General features: G+C 38.5%; 1 protein-coding gene across 3 annotated transcripts in view; it reads left to right on the top strand.

Moving 5' to 3' along the window:
* The first annotated feature begins 347 nt into the window (after positions 1-347).
* ABCB1 (ATP binding cassette subfamily B member 1) overlaps positions 348-20858 on the top strand; it is a 107831-nt gene continuing 87320 nt past the window's right edge. Inside the window, exons 1-4 of one of the 3 annotated variants that reach the window (XM_021935309.2) lie at positions 348-664; positions 1231-1301; positions 5600-5648; positions 16305-16473. In XM_021935309.2, the coding sequence (XP_021791001.2) occupies positions 1237-1301; positions 5600-5648; positions 16305-16473 (283 nt within the window). In that variant the 5' untranslated portion in view covers positions 348-664; positions 1231-1236. Of the gene's footprint in view, positions 1117-1230; positions 1302-5599; positions 5649-16304; positions 16474-20858 lie in introns of all 3 variants that reach the window. The other 2 variants (XM_031665972.1, XM_021935307.2) reach the window with 2 other exon arrangements.

Raw genomic sequence — 20858 nt, 5'->3', positions numbered from 1 at the left:
TTTTTTAAAACTTCCTTTTTCTATCATTCCATTTATCATCAAATAAAGGATGAACAGATATAACTCAGAAACTGTCAAACATGCTGAAGAAAGACCACTGCAGAAAAAATTATCCTGGCCTTTTCAAAGGTGTTAGGAAGCAGAAAGATGATACAGAATTGGAGAGGTCGTAGTTTTTGTATTAACTGTATTAAAGGCAAATCCCGAGAAAATTTCCCTTAACTACGTCCTGTTGTTATATGGATATGAAGACGTACGTGAACTTCGAGAGACATGTCTCTATATGTTCAAATGTCCCCGATGATTCAGCTGATGCGCGTTTCTCTACCTTGCCCTTTCTAGAGAGGTGCAACGGAAGCGAGAACATTCCTCCTCGAAATTCAGCCTGTTTCGCAATTTCTCGAGGAATCAACATTCAGTCAATCCGGGCCCGGAGCAGTCATTTGTGGTGAGGCTGATTGGCTGGGCAGGGACGGCGCCAGGGCGTGGGCTGAGCACAACCGCTTCGCTCTCACAGGAAGTCTGAGCTCATTCGAGCAGCGGCTCTTCTAAGCTCAAAGAAGCAGAGGCCGGCCGCTGTTCGTTTCCGCTAGGTCTTTCCACTAAAGTCGGAGTATCTTCTTCCAAAATTTCACGACTTGGTGGCCGTTCCAAGGAGCGCGAGGTAGGGGCACACAAAGCTGGGTGCTACTACGGGACAGTTCCCAAGAAGTGTCAGTCTCTCAGATTTCCTGAACTTGGTCTTCATGGGAGAAGGGCTTCTTGAGGCGTGGATGGTGTGGAGACCGCTAGCAAGTCCATGGGGACCAAGTGGGTGAGATCTAGACTCAGGAGCTCCTGGAGCAGCGCCCAAAGCGTAGTGGCACTGGACCATGTTCCCCGGAGCGCTCAGAGCCCGCGCGGTGAGGGCACCTGGTCTCTGAGCCCGCGGGCGCTTGGTGGGAGGCAGCATCGTCCGCGGCGACGGGAACCGGGAGGGAGAAGCGCACTGGCGGCGGGCACAGTCCAGAACGCGCTGCCAGACCCCCAACTCTGCCTGCGTGGAGGTGCTGGAGACCCTGCGCACAGGAAAGCCCCTGCCGTGCCCATCGCGGCCAGAGCAGCTGGAGCATCATGGCAAGCGCTCCCTCTTACTGCTCTCTGGGGTTCGGCGGGGGACTAAAGGTTAGTCTCACCTCCGGCGCGCCTGAGGGTCATGCATTTGGCTAATGAGCTGCGCTTTCTTCTCAGGTCGGGATGGATCTTGAAGGGGACCGCAATGGAGGAGCAGAGAAGAACTTTTTTAAACTGAACAGTAAAAGGTAGCTAGTTTCATTTTCATAGTTTACATATTTGCGAGATTTGAGTAATTTATTTCTAGCCTCCAGCTCTGAATTAAACGACGTATTGTTGTTGTTTTTAATTATTTTTATTTTAAGAAACGCAAGCCAGCCTTTGGAATCATTTCCCTGCTTAGAGCAGAAGTTTGCTGGCTGCCTGGAGCACAGCATATGCATTTTCCCTGTCTTTTTTGTTCTTTCTTTTAATGATACATAATATTTTACATATTTATGAAATGGGGTACATGGAAGCGTTTTTTAACATGCACAGAATGTGTAATGATCAAGTCCGGGTATTTGGAGGGTCCATCACCTTGGGTATATTTCATTTCTATGTGTTGATAACATTTTAAGTCCTCTCTTCTAGCTACTTTGAAATATACAATATATTCCTAACTATAGTCACCCTCGTCTGCTGTCGAACATTGGAACTTATTTGTCCTATCCAACCGTTCTTAGCCATTCACCAACCCCTTTTCATTCCACCCTTTTACCCTTCCCGGCCTCTTTCCCTTAGTCTTGGTATGCCTGTGCCTCAGCTTTCCTGCCCCAGACAGGCGGATGCTCATACGTGTTTCTGTCTTGTGAACTTCTGCTTTTCAAGTGGTGCTGGTTGCCCACACGTCAGCCATATGCTGCTGGTTATCTGCTCTGTGGTCCAGGCTCTTGCTTCCGGTGAATGGCTATGTAAACATCGCGTGTTTGTGGCCTGGCTGATGGAACGGAAGGTCAAAAGTACATTTAGGTTGTTTTTATTTTAACTGGCAATAAATATCTGTATATAATATTGGTAATGTAATCACATAGGGAAAATAATTATTTAAAGTAAATTTTGATCATGGTGCTCTGCCGTTGTAGAAAATTTAAAACTTCACTCTATAGATTCATTGTTAGTAAATTGTAAGATAAATTAGTAAATTTATTAATATCAGAAACTATAATGTAAATTATGTTAGTAAACATATTAATATTATAAGAAACCAAGCTTTTCAGTGTAAGAGAAAAAATACAAATGTGGAAATTAAATATATTTTTAAAAATAATGTTAAGTTTGCATTGGAAATTTCAATATGAATTCATAATTTTTTAATAGTTCATTTTCACTCCACTGAAAGGGAGAGTAACAACGAGCACTGTTAGTACCAGATATTGGTTTCTAAATACCATTCCTCCCTAAAAGAAATGAACCCCTCAATAGCTAATTTCAGCCAGGTCTGGGACAGGAAAAATAGAAAAAGAACCTGGAGTATCTTGTGTTACCTGAAAATAAGGAAGTGGAGTTTAATGGAGTAATCAAAAGCATACTCGAGCTGTCTGGAAGGGGCTTTCAATGGCCAACTCTGGGACAATTTGAGCATCAAAGAACAGCATAACTGTAATCGATTTTGAAATACTGAATGCTACTGTTGAATCCTTAATATTCTGAGAGGAGGGAAACTGAAAGAAAGTGTGAGAGGTAGAGAAAATAAAGCAATGATCTTTACAGAAAAATTCCGGCTATTATTGTGAAACTTCCACTGTTATAATAGATTCAGGCAAGGATTGGCAATGAACTCTAAACCATCGGAAAAACGTTGTAAGAATTTTCTTCAAAATATTTACTAATTGGAAGGAGAATGTGCTTTTCCAATTAAAGATTTTGCAGTTAGCACCTTAACCAAGTGATCAGACTTGGTATCTCTCATTGTAGAATAGACTGTAGTAAATGACTCATCACTTGGATTTTGAGTAAACAACATCACCTAGCAAATACTAATATATCTGCAAAAACATTTAGTCTGAATACAATTAAACTTGTAGACTGGGACTGTCCGATAGATTTATCATGTGAGTCACATTTGTAACTTAAAATTTTCTAGTAGCAACAGTAAAAACTAAAAATAAAAAGATAAAACTAATTTTGTAAATATATTTAATAGAACTCAATATGTCCAAAAGATTGGATTTTCTACATGTAATCAAAATGATTAATAAGATAGTTTACATTCCCTTTTATGCTAAATCTCCTGTTTGATGTGTATTTTACATTTATTGCACCTCCCATTTGTATTCAGTTTGATACAGGTATACTCAAGATGTGGGACATTCTATAAGACAGCTCTTCTTGTTCCTTTACAAAAGCCAATGTTAAAAAAATAAAAGGAGGACTTCTAGATTAAGAGAGACTAAAGAGATATAACTACCAAATGTAGTGTGTGAACATTACAAAACAAAACAAAAACAACGTAAATGTTCAACAAGGAAAAAATCCTATGGAAAACATTCTTGGGAGATTTTAATGTGCATTAGATATTAGCCAATATAAAAATTGTAATCACTTTTCTTAGATGTGATAATGGTAGGAGAACATGTGATTGAAATTGAAAATTTTTGTAACGAAAATGTTCATATAAACCATGAAAAAGGCTCCATAGAGTGGAGGATAGGTATTCCACTTTTTGTTTTTAACTTTTTATTTTTGAAAACTTGATAGCTTAAAGAATTATGTACTTATACAAAGGTTTAGGTAGATTTAACTAAGAAATATTGAGGGTATGTGAAGGGAAACAGTAAAGAAAATTGTTTGATCTTTCACGTATTTCTATTATTGGTTCTATCGTGGTCTACAGACTTCTCTTTTCAAATTAGAGATTATATTTTAGATAAGTAGTTCTTATTAAATTGTGTTATTGTCATTGATTTAAATTTATTTTAACATGGGATTGTAAAGAAGCATGTGGCTTTGGTAGTAGATAATGCTGGGATAATAGTGCTATTTGGAATATGTCTATTAGCAAAGGTTCTTTCCTAAAATGGTATTTGATGAATGACTTGTCTTTCTAAGCACTGTGTTTTGTGCTAATGGGGTTAAGTACCTAATCTAGTAGGGGTGAAAGTTTGTGTGAAAGTGCATTTTAGTGTGATGCAGTATCTCAGAAATCTGAGGTTGCACCTTATAGTTTGGTGGTCGGGGAACAGACTTGGCATTTAAATATTGGCTTAGTTATAGCTGTGGACCTTGGACAAGTTAACTCTTCTCACTCCTCTACATCTCTAAAAGAACAAAAATGTGTCTTCCTCATAGAATTGTTTATGAATTGTATGTAGGAAGTGCTTACTTAGCCAGTGCCTGGAACATTATAACTTCTCCAGAGTAGCAGCAGTTTTAGAGAACAAAAAAATAAATAAAAAGCTTAGAGCTAAAACTCAACTATTTATGGCTGTTTTTCTCCTTTCATCCTGGTTCCAGGGATACTGAAACCATGCCTTTACTGGGAATTGGGTGGGACCAAACCTGAAGAGTTATGTTTGTGTATTTTATGTCTGTCTAACATTACTCCAAAGCCAAATGGGTAAACTCTGGATTTTTTTCTTTAGAAGTCTCCTCACCTCTTTTGACCTCACTTAGTGTAAAGAACAAAGACAAAGATGACTTTACCCTATGAACTTAAAAACTGTGTAAAAAATAACACAAATCTTTTCTAAAATATTTTTTCTTTTATACCTACAAAAATACAGATGAGGCAGATTTCTTACGGTTGCTTTGCTTTCACATCCCAGGTGGCAGTTACACAGAGTAGAAAATGGGCTACATAGTTAGATTCATTTGTATCTGGGCTCAAAATAATAGTTGACCTTATGCCTGAGGACAACTTTTTGACAATTTATAGAACATCATTTTTTACCATAACTTTCTAGAGTGCATTTATTTCATTATGGTCCATTTAGGGCTCCAGACATTTTTTTTCACAATTAGATTTGCTCATAAAGAGTAATTTAATTTTCTTCTTAGGCTAGTTATGTCCAGCATCTAATTGCCACTACACTTCAGTAGAAAGGGAATGATTAAGAATAATATCTAGGTAGTAGATGGATAAAATATCTACTGCCATCATTATTCAAATGACAAGGGGATTCATAATTAAGGGGAAAGATGAATGATTTTCTAATTAGAATAAAAACAGGTAACTTTTTTCAGTATGTATATTTTTCTAATTGCAATGGGTGTATGTATGTATTCATCATAGCAAATCAGAAAATGTCAAAGGCACAAGGAAGAAAATATTTTTAGAGAGATTCCAACACTCGTGATAACCACATATGTAGATTTCTACGATATATGTAAACATACTTAAACATTATAAATGGGGTTATACTATTATTATCCTGTGTTTTAACTGTATAATATAGACATATTTCTTCATCCTATTTGTCATTAAATATACATTCTATATTAATTTGGGTAATTTATAAATTGTGTAATTTCTAAAGTTTTATGTAATTCCATTGCTGTTTTGCAGTAAAAAAGATAAGAAGGAAAAGAAACCAACTGTCAGTGTATTTTCAATGGTGAGTTTTGAATTTATGAACTATTCAAAATACTTTGGAAATTTGACATCTCCTTACATGGAAAAGAGATATTTCATCTGATGTAAGATTTTCTTACAGGGTATGTTAATGGAGAAGCAAAATAAATTGGTTGATTTAGCTTATTTTCAGGAGAATGCTAATCATAACTTGCTATGTATATTACTAATCTACAGCCACCATTCCTGACTTAGATTTCAATTCTTCTAATGAACTACGTTGCCAGTGATTCATTATCTACGCAAGTACCTCTCCCATCTGCATAAAGGAAACCAATCACATAGAAAGCTGTCTTTAATGGCTCTGAAATTCTGGCAGGTTTTTTAGGTCAAAGTCCATTGCTATCAATAAAAGGCAGCAATATATTATTTATTACTATGCAAACTTTAGGCCATTTAGGTTAGTCCATTGCAAATTTTAGTTCAAAATCCATTTCTAACAATAAAAGGTAGCAATTGATTATTTATTACTATGATTTCAAATATGTCATATGCCATTGTTCCCCTGTGCTAAATGGATGAAAATCTAGAATTCGAAAACCTTATCGTAACTCTTTATTTCATTTTCTGGTTGCATAGTGGTTTTTTAGAAGCTTTTCTTTAATTACGCTTGGAATCAGACAGGTATCATATAGGTGTGATTGGTTGATGACCTCAGTGTCATGATCTTGGCTCACTGCAACCTCCGCCTCCCAGCCTCAACTGATCCTCTCACCTCAGCCCTGCAAGTACCTGGGACCATAGGTGTGCACCGTCCTACCCAGCTAACTTTTGTATTTCTTGTAGAGACAGGGTTTCACTATGTTGCCCAGGCTGGCCTTGAACTCCTGATCTCAAGCGATCCGCCTGCCTTGGCCTCCCAAAGTGCTGGGATTACAGGTGTAAGCCACTGTGTGCCCTGCCTAGTTAATGACCTCTTATCTACCTGGATTCTTCCTTTTTTCTAAGAGTACAATTTTAGGTGAACTGTTAGGTGAAAGATTCCAGAGATTAGAACCTGGAAGACTGCTAAACCAATTAAGTCTAACAGCACATGCTTTATAATTCAGTTGTAACAGCAATTTTTTTAAGGTAAGGGAATGGATAGATTGTCTTGTAAAATGGATTTTAATAAATTGACTATAAAATAGTTGTAGGCACTTTGGGAGGCCGAGGCGGGTGGATCACGAGGTCAGGAGATCGAGACTATCCTGGCTAACATGGTGAAACCCCGTCTCTACTAAAAATACAAAAAACTAGCCGGGCGTGGTGGTGGGCGCCTGTAGTCTCAGCTACTTGGGAGGCTGAGGCAGGAGAATGGCGTGAACCCGGGTCAGTGCGGAGCTTGCAGTGAGCCGAGATCACGCCACTGCACTCCAGCCTGGGAGACACAGCGAGACTCCGTCTCAAAAAAAAAAAAAAAAAAAAAGTAGTTGTAGGTAGGGAAAAAACACTCATATGACTTTTATACTGAGGACTTCATAGTTCCCTTATGTGATCTTCATCTCCCTGTGCTACTGTTGCTCTTGTCATGACTCCTGCTTTTTTTCTATCTCTATGCCCTTTGGAATTTTGGTGAGATAAGACTATGTACTTGAGTCATTCTCAGACTACTTGAGTAACCAAGTGACAGTTTTCACTGTTACTTTCTTGTATGGAAAGAAGCATTTAGGTTAAAGTTGTATTTATCCACAGGATTTCAGTGCTGTGACTTTGAGACTTTCAGTTTTTATTATTTGTAGTTAAAGTTTTTTAAACCTTAGTAGTCTTATATTTTAGAAAATTTAACAGACCTACTATATAGAGGCAATGTTATCAATACTCAATTCATTTTAAGGCACGAAAGAATAAAAATATGGAGCTTTAATATAAGGTAGTAGTATTAGCACACATAAAGCACTATGTGCCAAGCATTGTCCTAAGTATTTCATATATAATCTCGTTTAATCCTTACAACTCCTTTTGAGATAGATACTATTATTATTCCAATTTTACACGTGAAGAAACTGGGGCCAGACATGTTCACTTGTCTGAGGATGCACAATGGGGCCAGGATAGAGAGAATATATTCTAAGCCTGTTGATGAAGTACTCTACTACTTAGGTAGTTTTTCCTCACATCTTTTTCCTGAAATGTCGACATAGAAAACATTGAATGTAACTTCAATATAAAACTTACAAACACAAGAACATAATAAAAGTTTAACAATATATTGGTGATGTCACTGGCATTGCTTATTAATAATAGTTTTCAATGAAGACAAAAACATTGTGTGTTCAGGGTTTCCAAGAAGCTCAACTTCAATGATTCACACTAGGAGGACTCAAAGGACTTATGGCTAAGATTTATTACAACAAAAGGATACAAGGCAAAATCAGCAATGGCAAAAGGTGAGTGGTGAGAAGTCCAGAAGAAACCAGGTGCAAGCTCCTAGAGTTCTCTCCTAACGGAGTCACAGGGCACACTGAATTTTCCCAAGCAATGAGGTGAGACAGCACTTGTGGAATGCTATTTATCAGAGAAGCTCATTAGAGACTCAGTGCCCAAGGATTTTATTAGGCGCTGATCATGTAGGCACCCGCCCAGCTTGCACCAAAATTTCAGACTCATAGAAGGAAGGCAGAACTGCAGAAGGAAGAACTATATTGTTTGTACAGATAGTTTGGCCATACTTATCAGTTAGAATGGTGGTAATCCTCCCCAAATCCAAGTTCCAGCCAAGCGCCAATGTTTGTATACAGGCCTTTCTAAACATAGCGGCCTTAGAGCTGCTGTGTCAGCTCTTGTCTGCACACAATGTCTGTTAATTTATTTCCACTATGAGACTTTTTAGCAATCTTAAAAGTGATGAAAGAAGTAAGGAATACATTCAAAATTTTATACTAGCCTTTTAAATTTATATCAGACCTTGTTTCACCATTTACAGAAACACAAAAATAGAATAAAATCTAAAGCAAGTGAGGAAATGCGACACATAGAGCAAGAAAAATAAAAGTTGGGCTGCAGTTTCTACACATAATGAACTTCTTAAAGATTATACACTCGTGGTCAGGTGCTGTGGCTCGTGCCTGTAATCCCAGCACTTTGGAAGGCTAAGGTTGGCGGATCACTTGAGCCCTGAAGTTCAAGACCAGACTGGGCGCATGGCAAAACCCTGTCTATGTGAAAAGTACAAAAACTAGCTGGGCATGGTGGCACATGCCTGTAGTCTCAGCCACTTGTGAGGCTGAGGTGGGAGGATCACTTGAACCCAGGAGATGGAGATGCAGTGAGCCAAGATTGTGCCATTGCACTCTAGCCTGGGTGACAGAGTGAGACACTATCTCAACAACAACAACAACAACAACAACAACAACAACAAAAAGATTATATATTCTTGCAAGAATTGTGCACTGTAGATTGAACTCTGAGCTTTCTATTATGTGTGTCTTATGGAAACATTATTTTTTTCCCAGATAGATAATACCTAACAATGTTAAGTGTTTCCTTTGTTCCAGGCATTTGTTAAGGACCCTATGTTTATTGCATGACATAATCTTCATATAGGGACATAAGTCCCGCAATTTAGGAACTTGTGATATTCTTATGTTCCAGATGAAGAAACTGACTCAGAGAAGTTAAGTAACGCATTCAAAAATCACAGGATCGCATAGCTAGTAAGCAGGGTAGACTCAGATATGCTCAGTTGCTTTTAACAACTGTAATCATTTATGATTGGTTAAACTCATCTCTCTGGAATTGAAGAGTTCTTTATTGCTGCTATCTTTTGATCTTCTGACCGTGTGATCATCCAAGACTATGTCACCTGGCTCAGTGTCTCCCTTTCCACTTTGGTCCTCCAAGCAACTTGAGTAACTTTTATGGTTATATGGAAACCACTCCTTGATCTTCACAGCTGCAATAATCATATAAACCTACCTGTATCTGGATCTGTTTTCTCCTCCAACTTTCCAGTTATGACGGAGTTTTAATCTTAAGACTAATCACTCATACTTTGGCTCCTATCTCCTCTGCCTTCTCAGGGACCTTACATTATTATTACGACTTATTCTCTTCTTTATCTTCTATCTCTCCCTCTCAACTGGGTCTGTCCCATTGGCATTGACACATCAAGGCACTGTGATCTTACTGATGCCCTTCATGGAGCCACCCCTGCCAGCTCCCTTCACACACAAAAGTGGCCTTTGCATTCTATCTTGATTTCACCATTCGCTTAGTTCTCAACCTATTGAAGTTTGACTCCTGTTCCTGCCTCTCTCTATGTTCAGTGGACATTTTAAAATTCTATCTTGATCTCTCAGCAGCACTTAGACTGTCTCCTATATTTTTTGTATTTGCTTCTGTTACGTCACGGTTTGCTGATTTTCCTCCAGTTCTTTTTCTTGTGTTAGGCTTTTCTCTTTTTCATGTGTCAGGCTTTTTCTTGTGTTACCCTTGCCTGTGAAGTTAGAGTTCGCAACTCCTTATCACAGGAGTCAGAGATGATGTGGACATTCCTATAGTTCCACAAAGCCATTTTCAAATTATTTTTTATTCTCATGCAAACTCCTTTGTTATTTGAGTTTCACTTTGAATAATTATACTATCTTCTATCTATTTTCAGCAGTATCCTCGAATTACACCCCCACCCCCATTCCTTGAGGACTTTATCATTTGATTGCTTCTACTTCATTCACCTTATGTTCCTGTTACTCTTCTGAGTATTTTGGTAACCTTACAAATAAGGCTCAACATTCTCTGACTTCTTCAGTTCCAACAACTGTGCCTCATAAATTACATTAGTACCTTAGTAAATTACAAGTGTGGACAGGATCTTGGGCTTATTGTTTGGGTGGGCTTTCCTCTATGAAGGTATAAACACACACACACATGTATTAGTCTTTGACCACAACCTGTGATTTCTTCCAGCTCTGCCCTGCCTCTTTATCATCCCTCTTTTGACATTGTGCGTTCATTTCCTATTGCTGCTGTAGGAAAATAGCACTCACTTAGTGGCTTAAAACAACACAAGTTTATTATCTTACTATTCTGGAATCGAATGTTTTGCTGGGCTAAAGTCAAGGTATCAGCAGGATTGCATTTCTTCTGGAGGCTCTGTTTCCTTCCCCTTTTCAGCTTCTAGAGGACACTTGCATTTCTGGACTCACAGGCCCTTCCTTGCATCACTCCAACCTCTTACTTCAATCATCACATCTCCTACTGACTCCAGGCCCCCTCCTCCCTCTTATAAGAACCCCTGTGATTACATTTGCCCTCCTAGATAATCCAGGGTAATCCCCTATCTGTAGCTCTTTTAAATCCGTAAAGTCCCTTTTATCATGTAAGGAAATATATTCACAGGTTCCTGGGATTAGGATTTGGACAGGCTGTGGGGGGAGAATTATTCTGTCTACCACACCTAGTCAATACTTTACTCTCTCAACTGCTCTTTCATCTCCTAGTATCCCTCCTTCCTTTTTGCTCTTCTAAAAATTTACCCATAATAGCCACATCATGCCACTTTGGTCCCTACCTTGAAACCATTAAATGTTTTCCTTTCTGCTTACAAAGGAAGTTCAGTGTAAAACCCAGACTCCTTCCTGTCATCACAAAATGCCCTACATATCTGACCTCTGTTATTTCTGACTTTACTGCAGACAAATATTCTTCTTCACTCTGCTGTGCCACAATGTTTGTTCTATTTGGTCCTTGGGACACAGCAAGCTGGTTTTTACCCAAGTACCTTTGCATTGGCTCTTCCTGCCTGAAATGCACTGTCCCCAGATCATCACAGGATGAACTGTATCCTTCCTGTCACTGAAGTCTCATCATGGATGTTACTTCCTGAGAAAGACATTCTCTGACCAGCCAATCTAAACCAGGTGACCCTGCCTATCTCTGTGTCATACCATGTATGGCTTTTCTTCTGAATATTTATCACTGTCTGATTTCTTTTCTATGTGTTGATCTTCTCTCTGAAGGTAGACTCCATGGAGGCAGGAGGTTTTTTTTGTATATTTTTTCTCTACTGTACCCCAAATGCCCTAGAACAGTGCCTGGAACTTTCATAGGAACTTAAATATTGAATGAATGTTGAATACATCTATTCCCCCTTTTACTATATGCACTAGAATGTATGCTTTATGAGGATAGGTAGCTTGTCTTACTCACTGTTGTTATCAGTACCTAGAACCAAGCCTGACCTTATTGGGTTCTTTCAAATATTTGAAAGATATTTGAAAATATTCACATATCCCTTGAATGTTAAATGAATAAATGAACGAATGAATTCCCTCTCAAATCCAAGTCATGTTTGCCATCTAACCTGCTGAATGTTACCTAAACCTCTCTCCTGTCAGTACCTCCTACTTCTTTGCCTTGGGAAGCTCAATCTTTGGCATTGGGCACTCATCAACATGCCTTTTATGTGGTTCTGATTCACCTTCTCTCTCTTTCCTGTTAGCATCTAATCAAACATTTTTTATTTCTTTTTTCTCCCTTTCTTTGTTTCTCTCTCTCTCTCTCTCGTCTCTCTCTCTCTCTTTTTTTTTTTTTTTTTTTTGAGATAGAGTCTCGCTCTGTGGCCCAGGCTGGATTGCAAGTGGCGGTATCTCAGCTCACTGCAAGCTCTGCCTCCCGGGTTCACGCCATTCTCCTGCCTCAGCCTCCCGAGTAGCTGGGACTACAGGCACCCGCCACCTTGCCCGGCTAGTTTTTTGTATTTTTTGTTTTGTTTTGTTTTTAGTAGAGACGGGGTTTCACCGTGTTAGCCAGGATGGTCTTGATCTCCTGACCTCGTGATCTGCCCGTCTCGGCCTCCTAAAGTGCCGGGATTACAGGCTTGAGCCACCGCCCCCGGCCTCTCTTTTTTTTTTTAGGTCTTACTCTGTCACCCAGACTGGAGTACAGTGGCATGATCACAGCTCACTGCAGCTTCAACCTCCCAGGCTTAAGTGATCCTCCCACCCCAGCGTCTGGAGTAGCTAGGACCCTAGGCACATGCCATCGCACCCAGACAGTTTTTAAAATTTTTTGTAGAGAAAGGGTATCCCTATGTTGCCCGAGCTGTACCAAACTCCTGGGCTCAAGCGATCCTTCTGCCCTCAGCCTCCTAAAGTGTTGGGATTACAGGCGTGAGCCATCATGCCCGGTGCATTTCTTTTTTTAAAAAAAGACTCCAATTACAAGTAGTTTATACTTCTATCTTACATTTCACCTGTGCTACAATGTTTTTTGGTCTGCCTGCTCTTTGACTTTATGAGACTTAAAAGTCTTGTTAATTTTTATATTTTCAAAACCAGTGACAGTACCTGCTTATATCGTATATTTGTATATTGTATGCTCAACAAAAGTTTCTTGTATTCTCATTTTTACCCTCATAACAGCTATGTAAGGCTTTCTGTGTGTATGAATATTTTCCTCATTTTGTAAATTCAGAAACTGAGGCTCAAAGTTGTTAAGATTTGTTTCCCCTAAAGTCTCCTCCTAATAAACTACAGAGCAAGGGCATTTGACTGAGGCTTTTGTCCTACTCAGCATTATGTTACCACTTTCTTCAAACCTTCTCACCCCCTTCTCTCTAGAAATCAATCTTGCTTCGTGTCACTAAGAAATATGGCATTCTAGCATCTATAAGAAACTTAAAAAAATTTATGAGAAAAAACAAACAACCCAATAAAAAGGTGGACAAAAGACATGAATAGACACTTCTTAAAAGACATGTGGTCAACATTCATATAAAAAAAGTTCAACATCACTGATCATTAGAGAAATGCAAATCAAAACCACTATGAGAAACCATTTAACACCAGTCAGAATGGCTGTGATTACAAAGTAAAAAAATAACAGATGCTGACAAGGTTGTGGAGAAAAAGGAGCATTTATACACTGTTCAGCCATTGTGGAAGACAGTGTGGTGATTCCTCAAAGACCTAAAGACAGAAATACCATTTGACCTATTACTGGGTATATATCCAAAGGAATATAAATCATTGTATTACAAAGACACATGCATTGTATGTTCCTTGCAGCACTATTCACAATAACAAAGACATGGAATCAACCTAAATGGCCATCAGTGATAGACTGGATAAAGAAAATGTGGTACATAAAGAGCACTGAATACCATGCAGCCATAAAAGGGAATGAGATCATGTCCTTTGCAGGGCTTGACTGGAGCTGGAGGCCATTATCCTTAGCGAACTAATACAGGAACAGAAAACCAAACTTCACATGTTCTCACTTATATTTGGGAACTAAATGATGAGAACACATGGACAGATAGAGGGGAACAACACACACTGGGGCCTTTCAGAGGGTGGGGTGTGGGAGGAGGGAGAGGATCAGGAAAAATAACTAATGGGTACTAGGCTTAATACCTGGGTGACGAAATAATCTGTACAACAACCCCCCATGAAACAAGTTTGCATATGTAACCAACCTGCATTTGTACCCCTGAACTTAAAAGTTAAAATAAACAAAAAATAATTTTAAAAAATACAAAAGGAAATACGAGGTTCTGATCTCTTTCAATTTTCTGTCTTTATTCCTGGAAAATTAGTACTCACTTTAATCTTCTTCCTTCTAGTCTGAGATTAAGAGATGTAATTCCAATTTTCCCAGCTCAGTGAAGGGTGTCTTTTGATTAGTCAGCTATTTCTTTCTGTTTCCACACTTTACACCCCAAACTTGAGGGGACTCAGTCTTTTATAAGCACATTGTACTCTTTTCTGTCTCAGTTTACTGTTCTTTTTGGTTTAAATGCCTTTTTTTTTTTTCTTCTAACACTTGGTCAACTTTCAAAGCTGGAAGGAAGCATCACCTCTTTTAAATATGAAGCCTTTTCACAAAGGAGGGAATGATGATTGACTCAGTTTTATGTCTATTCTATACACTGTGCTGTCAAAGCATGCAGAGTATGTATTGCATATACGTTTTTCTTTAGTCTCTCTGGAGGCAGGGGTTATATCTTTGGCATTTATCTCTGGATAAATTTTACCTGTCATTGAGTAGGCATTCAGTAAATGTTTACTTTCATGATCCACTTATTTTTATTATGGCCAATGATAGTTCTGGAGGTAAAATGTCCTGTGTTGGTGGTGATGGGAGAAATTTTTTCATATCAACTATCTTCTCTTCCTGTACTTAGGAGTTTGATATTTTGTCTACTTTAATGTAATCTCTAAAAGAAGACCTCTTCCCCTTCATTTGTGTTTAAGGAAGCAGATGAATTCTTATCTAAGACAGAATACATAGTGCAAAATTTAGCCAGTGTTTCAAAGAAATATGAAACAACATGCCAAAACATGATTCTCCCATTAATGTTTTAATCTGTAAATATGTTGATATTAGGTCATCAACCCATAACATAACATGGAAAGTTATGCCATGAACCCAAACTTGAGCTCATTTGATTACAATTTTAAGAGCTAGAAAAAGGGTAAATGCAAATACTTAAGAATCTATTAGATACTCTTTTTACACCATATCTTAATTTTCATAATCATTTCATAATTTGACTTTACTTTTTATCTCCTGTTTTATGGACTGCCATTCATTTCTGGTAATAACCATTCTTTATGTCTCCACTTAGCAGTCCAGTACCAAATTCCCCAGTTGCTACTGTAAGATTCGTGTAAGCTAACTTTAGGATTGATGTCTATCCTCTTGTGAAGTATATGTAAGTTCTAAAATCTTGCTGTCTGTGGCTATGACTTTTTTGCTGCCTAATCTTTGTTTTGGTTTATATTTCCTGCCTAGGCCTATGATTTTTTTTACCCAGTTTCCTCCCTGCATTACAAACCTGTTGCCTACAGCTACATCTTCCATCCACATGATAATCTTCTGCCCTGGGGTTTATTCATAGACACCCACAGCTGGCTTTATCCCGTTTCTCTTTTCTTTCCTTTGGTTTTCTTTCAATCCTTAGCTAGTTCCCTGAGTTATAGGGGAGCAGTATTAATCACTTCCCAAGGGGTCCCTGAGCCCATTCTTCTTAACTGTGTCCTCTTCCTGTAACTTTTTGGGTTCAGAGAAACTTTTCTTTCCTTCCTGTGACCTGCCTACATTTAAAGAGATTATGCAGATCTCCACTGGTCATTCATTATTGTCATATTCTGTCTTCTCAGAAAAAATGTTCTTTGACAAGCATGCATTGGACTCATTTTTTCTGCTCATTATTGAGGCCCAATTATCTTCAAATCGCTTTACATTTATGCCAGTTCCATTGTGTGGCAGGTCTTTAACCCAAACCACTTTGTTAAAGCAACACAACGTTTCCTCCATGGTATCCTCAGAGGGGCCTTTGGCATTCAAGTTTTTGCCCATGAGATGATAAGTGGCTTCTATTCTTAGAAACTAGAGCAACAAATACTATATTATAGTACCATTAAATACTTTTACAGTTTCCCAAAATGTCCCATCCTTCTCATTAGACTTCATATAAGAAGACAGACCAAGTCCAATGTGAAGAATTAGGCCAGAACTCAGTGGAAGAATCAAATGTCCATTTCTACTTAGACTATTGCAATAATTTAGCAAAGGTAGAGTGTATCTTGGACTAGGGTAGTATCAGTAGTAGTCTGAAAAATGTTTGGATTTTGGATATATTTTGAAGGGAAAGCAAATCATCCATGAAACTGTACTAATTGTTCCTCTGCTATTCTTTTTTCTCTCTTTTTAGTTTCGCTATTCAAATTGGCTTGACAAGTTGTATATGGTGGTGGGAACTTTGGCTGCCATCATCCATGGAGCTGCACTTCCTCTCATGATGCTGGTGTTTGGAGACATGACGGATACCTTTGCAAATCCAGGAAATTTAGGAGCTGTGTTGTCAAACAACACTAATAGCAGTAAGTATTGTTTGTGTACCAATTTTATTGGAAACTTGCAGCAAAAACAAGCACTTCGAGTGATGTTTGTGGATTCTTTACTAAATACACATTAGTGTGTTTAGTCCTGTAGGAGGCAGACAGTCTGAGCTATAATTCATATTTGTAGTGAGTTAGAAAAGATAATATTTACAAGCATTACAACACACAACTGAAGTGCCAGCAGAGATATGTAGAAAAAGAGAGAGCTCTGTGAAGTCAGAAATATTCTGGAAAGCTTCAAGAAGAAATATAGGAACTTAATTAGAACCTTGAATGGTAAGTAGAAATCAGTTGTGAGATTTCCTAACAGATTGAATATGGGTGTAAGAGGAAAAGTTCAGGATGATTCTAAAGTTTTTAGCCCTAGAAACTGGGAGGATGCAGTTACTATCAAGAGAAATGAGAAACGGAGAAGGAGAGTGGATTTGAGCAATAAATGCCAGAAATTTAGTTTTGGACATTGTTATATGTTGGGCTCTCTGGAAGTAGATTCAGCAATGGAAAAGTGGGGCTAAATTGTGTGTGTGTTGAGGGGGGTGTATTTTAGGATAAGATAAATAATAGCTTGTAGCTTGTTTTGTGTGTTAATGGAAATGATCCTAAAGAAAGGAGAAAGTGGTGTTTGAATGAGAGAGGGAAGAGATTTGCTAGAGTGATATCCTTGAGAAAGAATGGAATCCAGTGCTGTGGAACAAAACAATAACAGGTGGGAAAAGCGAATTTGAGTGTCAGTACCCAGTGGTGGGTAGATGAGGAGGTGAGAATCTGTGGAAGTTTTCTCCTGGTAACTTTAGTTTTCTCAGTGAAGTAGGAAGCGAGACAATTGGCTGATAGAGACAGAGAAAACAGATGTAACACAGCTCTCAAGGAAAGTGGGAAAGTGAATAGACTACAGAAATAATCTAGGTGTAACATACATATTCTCTCTTTCTGTCTCTCTCTCTCTCTCTCTCTCTCTCGATGGGGAGGAATGGATTGATATCTCTGAGTTTCCTAGGTTACCTCTGGTTAAGCCTAGATTGATTTAAACTAAGCTACTCAAAAACTTACAATCTAGTTTGCACTTAGGTGGTCAAATGTTGAAAATGCCTGTCTGAGAATGTACTTGAAAATATAGTGATACCACTTAGCTTACAAGGACCTTTCAACTTTTGAGCTTTCAAGTTTCTGATGAATTCAATGAGTCACTTCCCCAGAAACATGCACATAAATATTCATACCAATCTCGGGTATAAATGGATCTTTTGATATTTTTCAGTGGGTCCTTGGAACCACTTTGTGATCCTGAAAAGTACATTGTTTACCCTAAGGTAGAATTACTTCAATTCTGTGGATGCAGGTAATAGGCTGGGCCAGAAAAATTTTTGTATGTTTGAGCTATGTAAAATTCTTATGCATTTATTACGTTCTTTTGCGGCATTCAAAGGAACCTGCAGAAAGATGCTGTACCACCTTTGAACTGGTACCTTTCTTTTACACCATTCACCAAAGGAAGTCCTCAATGCTTTCTGAATTCATTGGTTCCTATACATGCTATATTGGGCAATATTCTGTGGTGTTAGCTCTCTTAGTGCTTCATAGTGGAAGAATCAAATATTTCATCACTCTGGTGGCTCAGCAGACCTAATGGGTACATCTCTGTCCATTCAGATCTTGCTCACTTTTTAATGGCTTCCCGGCCTTCAGAATTGTGAGAAATAAATTTCTATTGTTTGTAAGCTCCCAGTTTATGTATTTTGTTATACCATCCCAAATGGACTAAGACACATAGTAAACTCACTTACTTACTTAATAGCATGCGTGAGTTCCCAAACAGATGATGATCTAGTTGTGATAACTAGCTCCTTTCTGGATAGGCCCATGTGTCTGTATGCCTATCAAAATCTCCTAGGCTAAACAGTGGCCACATCACCACAGCTTGCCAGCTAGTAATTTAGATTTCCATCTTCATAGATATCTAGTTTCCAGTTGAGATTGTAGTTCACATTGCACTCCTTGCCAGTCATTCCCATTAAGCTCACTCTTCTAATCTTGAGAATGGGAAAGAGAAAGCTTAGAGAAATATTTGAAAGTTTACTTTTGTTATCCTCTTAAGAGGGGATATATTTAGTGGTTAGAGAATAGACTCTGGAGTTGAACTACCTGGCTCAAAAACCACACCCTTACCAATTTTTAGTTTTGAGGTTTAGGGAAGTTATTCATACTTTAGTTATTAAGTTGGATAACAATAGAACCTACTTCTTAGGATGGTTGTGATATTTAAGTGGATCCATTCATTGAAGAATCACAGAACAAAGTCTAGTCATAAAAAGTACTCAACAAATATTAGTTACTGTTATTATCAACAGGCTTTCATGTTCTTCACGAATGAAATTACATAACTTGCAAAGATGATATGGTTCCTTATATAATTTTTCTTTACAAAACTCTATGATACCACCTCAATTTTTATAGTTGTTGAAAGTTTGAGACATACCCAAAGTTACTCAGTAGCTATTACAGATGTGAATAATCACCCCTTTAAGTAGCATTTCCTTGGTTACTGAATCACCAGCCATGCCTTTCAGGGAAGGTAGGTGTCTTCAAACTATGACCCCGGGCTATTTGGCCTGCTGCCTCTTTTTGTACAGCCTGTGAACTAAGAATGGATCTTACATTTTCAAATCATTGGAAAAAAATCAAAAGAAGAAATTATATTTTGTGACACATGGAAATTATGTGAAATTTAAATTCCAGTACCTGTAAATAAAGTTTAATGAAATGTAGCTACACCTATTCGTTTATATTTTATGAATGTAAGCAGCCTATGACTGCTTCTATGCCACAATGGCACAGTAGAGTAGTTGTACAAACCATATGGTCTGAAGAACCTAAGATATTTACTATCTGGTCCTTTATAGAAAAAGGTTCCTCATCTCTGAGTTAGGGTATTGAGTGAGGGGTTGTTGTCTTCAGTCAATCCATCAGTTAATTTGTGTTAGAGCATTCTGTGTGCCAGTCATAGTATATGCCCTCATCATTCCCAACTCTTGAGAAGCTTAGTATAATGGGAGGGATGGACAAGTGAACCAGTAAATACAGTTGAATATGATTAGTGATATAATACAGAGATACATAAAATGCATTGGAAAAACAGAGAAAGGACACCTGACTCCATATAGAGGAATCATGGGAGGCTTCCAAGAGGAGGTGATAACCAAGTATGGTCAGCATCTGTCGCCTACACAAAATGTACATATTCTGTGTAACAGGTGAAACCATTTGAAAATAAAGATTAAATAAGTAAGATTAATACTCTTCCTCACTGCCACTCCTCATTTCCACTCCCCCCACCATTGTGTATCCTTGCATGCCTTTGTAAAGACAGCATGCTATCTTTACTGCGATTTTCACTTTAGGACACTTACTACACTATCACTACTCTGCATGTGTGCAGATTTAGACTGTCAGAGACCCTCAAGGCTGCCTGGAAAGGGGGGAATAGCATCAGAGGTTTTGATGCTTGTCCCAGAGATGAGGGCAAACATATTCTATCATGCCTGTGGAGGGAGAACCAGCCTACTAAATTCTTGGGGCCCCAGATACTGTCAGATCATTCTTCTTTTTGCCCTTCCCTAGGCAAAACCTCATTATCTCTCCATGGGGGTGGACTAGATACCAGAGCCTCCTTATTGGAGAAGTATTCCTTGCTTAAGGGGACTTGGATTTGCCAAGACTCTTGAAAGCCTGGAGGTGTTTACACTAAACATAGGATCTAATTAGACAGCTCTAAAAACTTCTTGAGTAAGCAGATCCTTCTTTGTTGCTGCAATAGAACCCTCATAAGTTTTCTCGTCCCAATACTTTGCCGTAATTAACAGATATCAGCTTTTGTTCTGCTGTTTTACTATGGACCAGATTTCCTGACAGCTACTCCCATCTATCTCTGGTTTAATTATAGAATATGTGCAGCCTTTGCCTTAAAATCTCTGATGACTGGAGCCTAGGAAACTCTCTGGTTTTGTCATACCACTTTTTTTGTAAACAAAGCTTAATCACTGATGAATTTCTGTAGTATTCTGTGAATTCTCATCTTCCTTATGAGACTGGCCACTATCTGGAAATGATCCTAGATAAAGGTGATTGTGGTTTTAAATGTGTTGTGGTGAAGATGGCAGGTGAGGCACATGTAAAATGACATCCAGGCAGTAGAAAAAATGACACTAAATCTTGGCATAAAGAATAGGACTAGAAGCTGGGTGTGGTAGTGTGTACCTGAAGTCCCAGCTACTGGAGAGGCTGAGGTGGGAGGATCACTTGAGGTCAGAAGTTCAAGGCTAGTCTGGGCAAAATAGTGAGACTTTGTCTCTAATAAAACTTAAAAG

Source organism: Papio anubis, chromosome 4 (genome assembly GCF_008728515.1).
Source record: "Papio anubis isolate 15944 chromosome 4, Panubis1.0, whole genome shotgun sequence".
In the NCBI taxonomy this organism is placed as follows: domain Eukaryota; kingdom Metazoa; phylum Chordata; class Mammalia; order Primates; family Cercopithecidae; genus Papio; species Papio anubis.
Note: the sequence above shows the minus strand (reverse complement) of the source record. Positions and strands in the feature narration are given on the sequence as shown.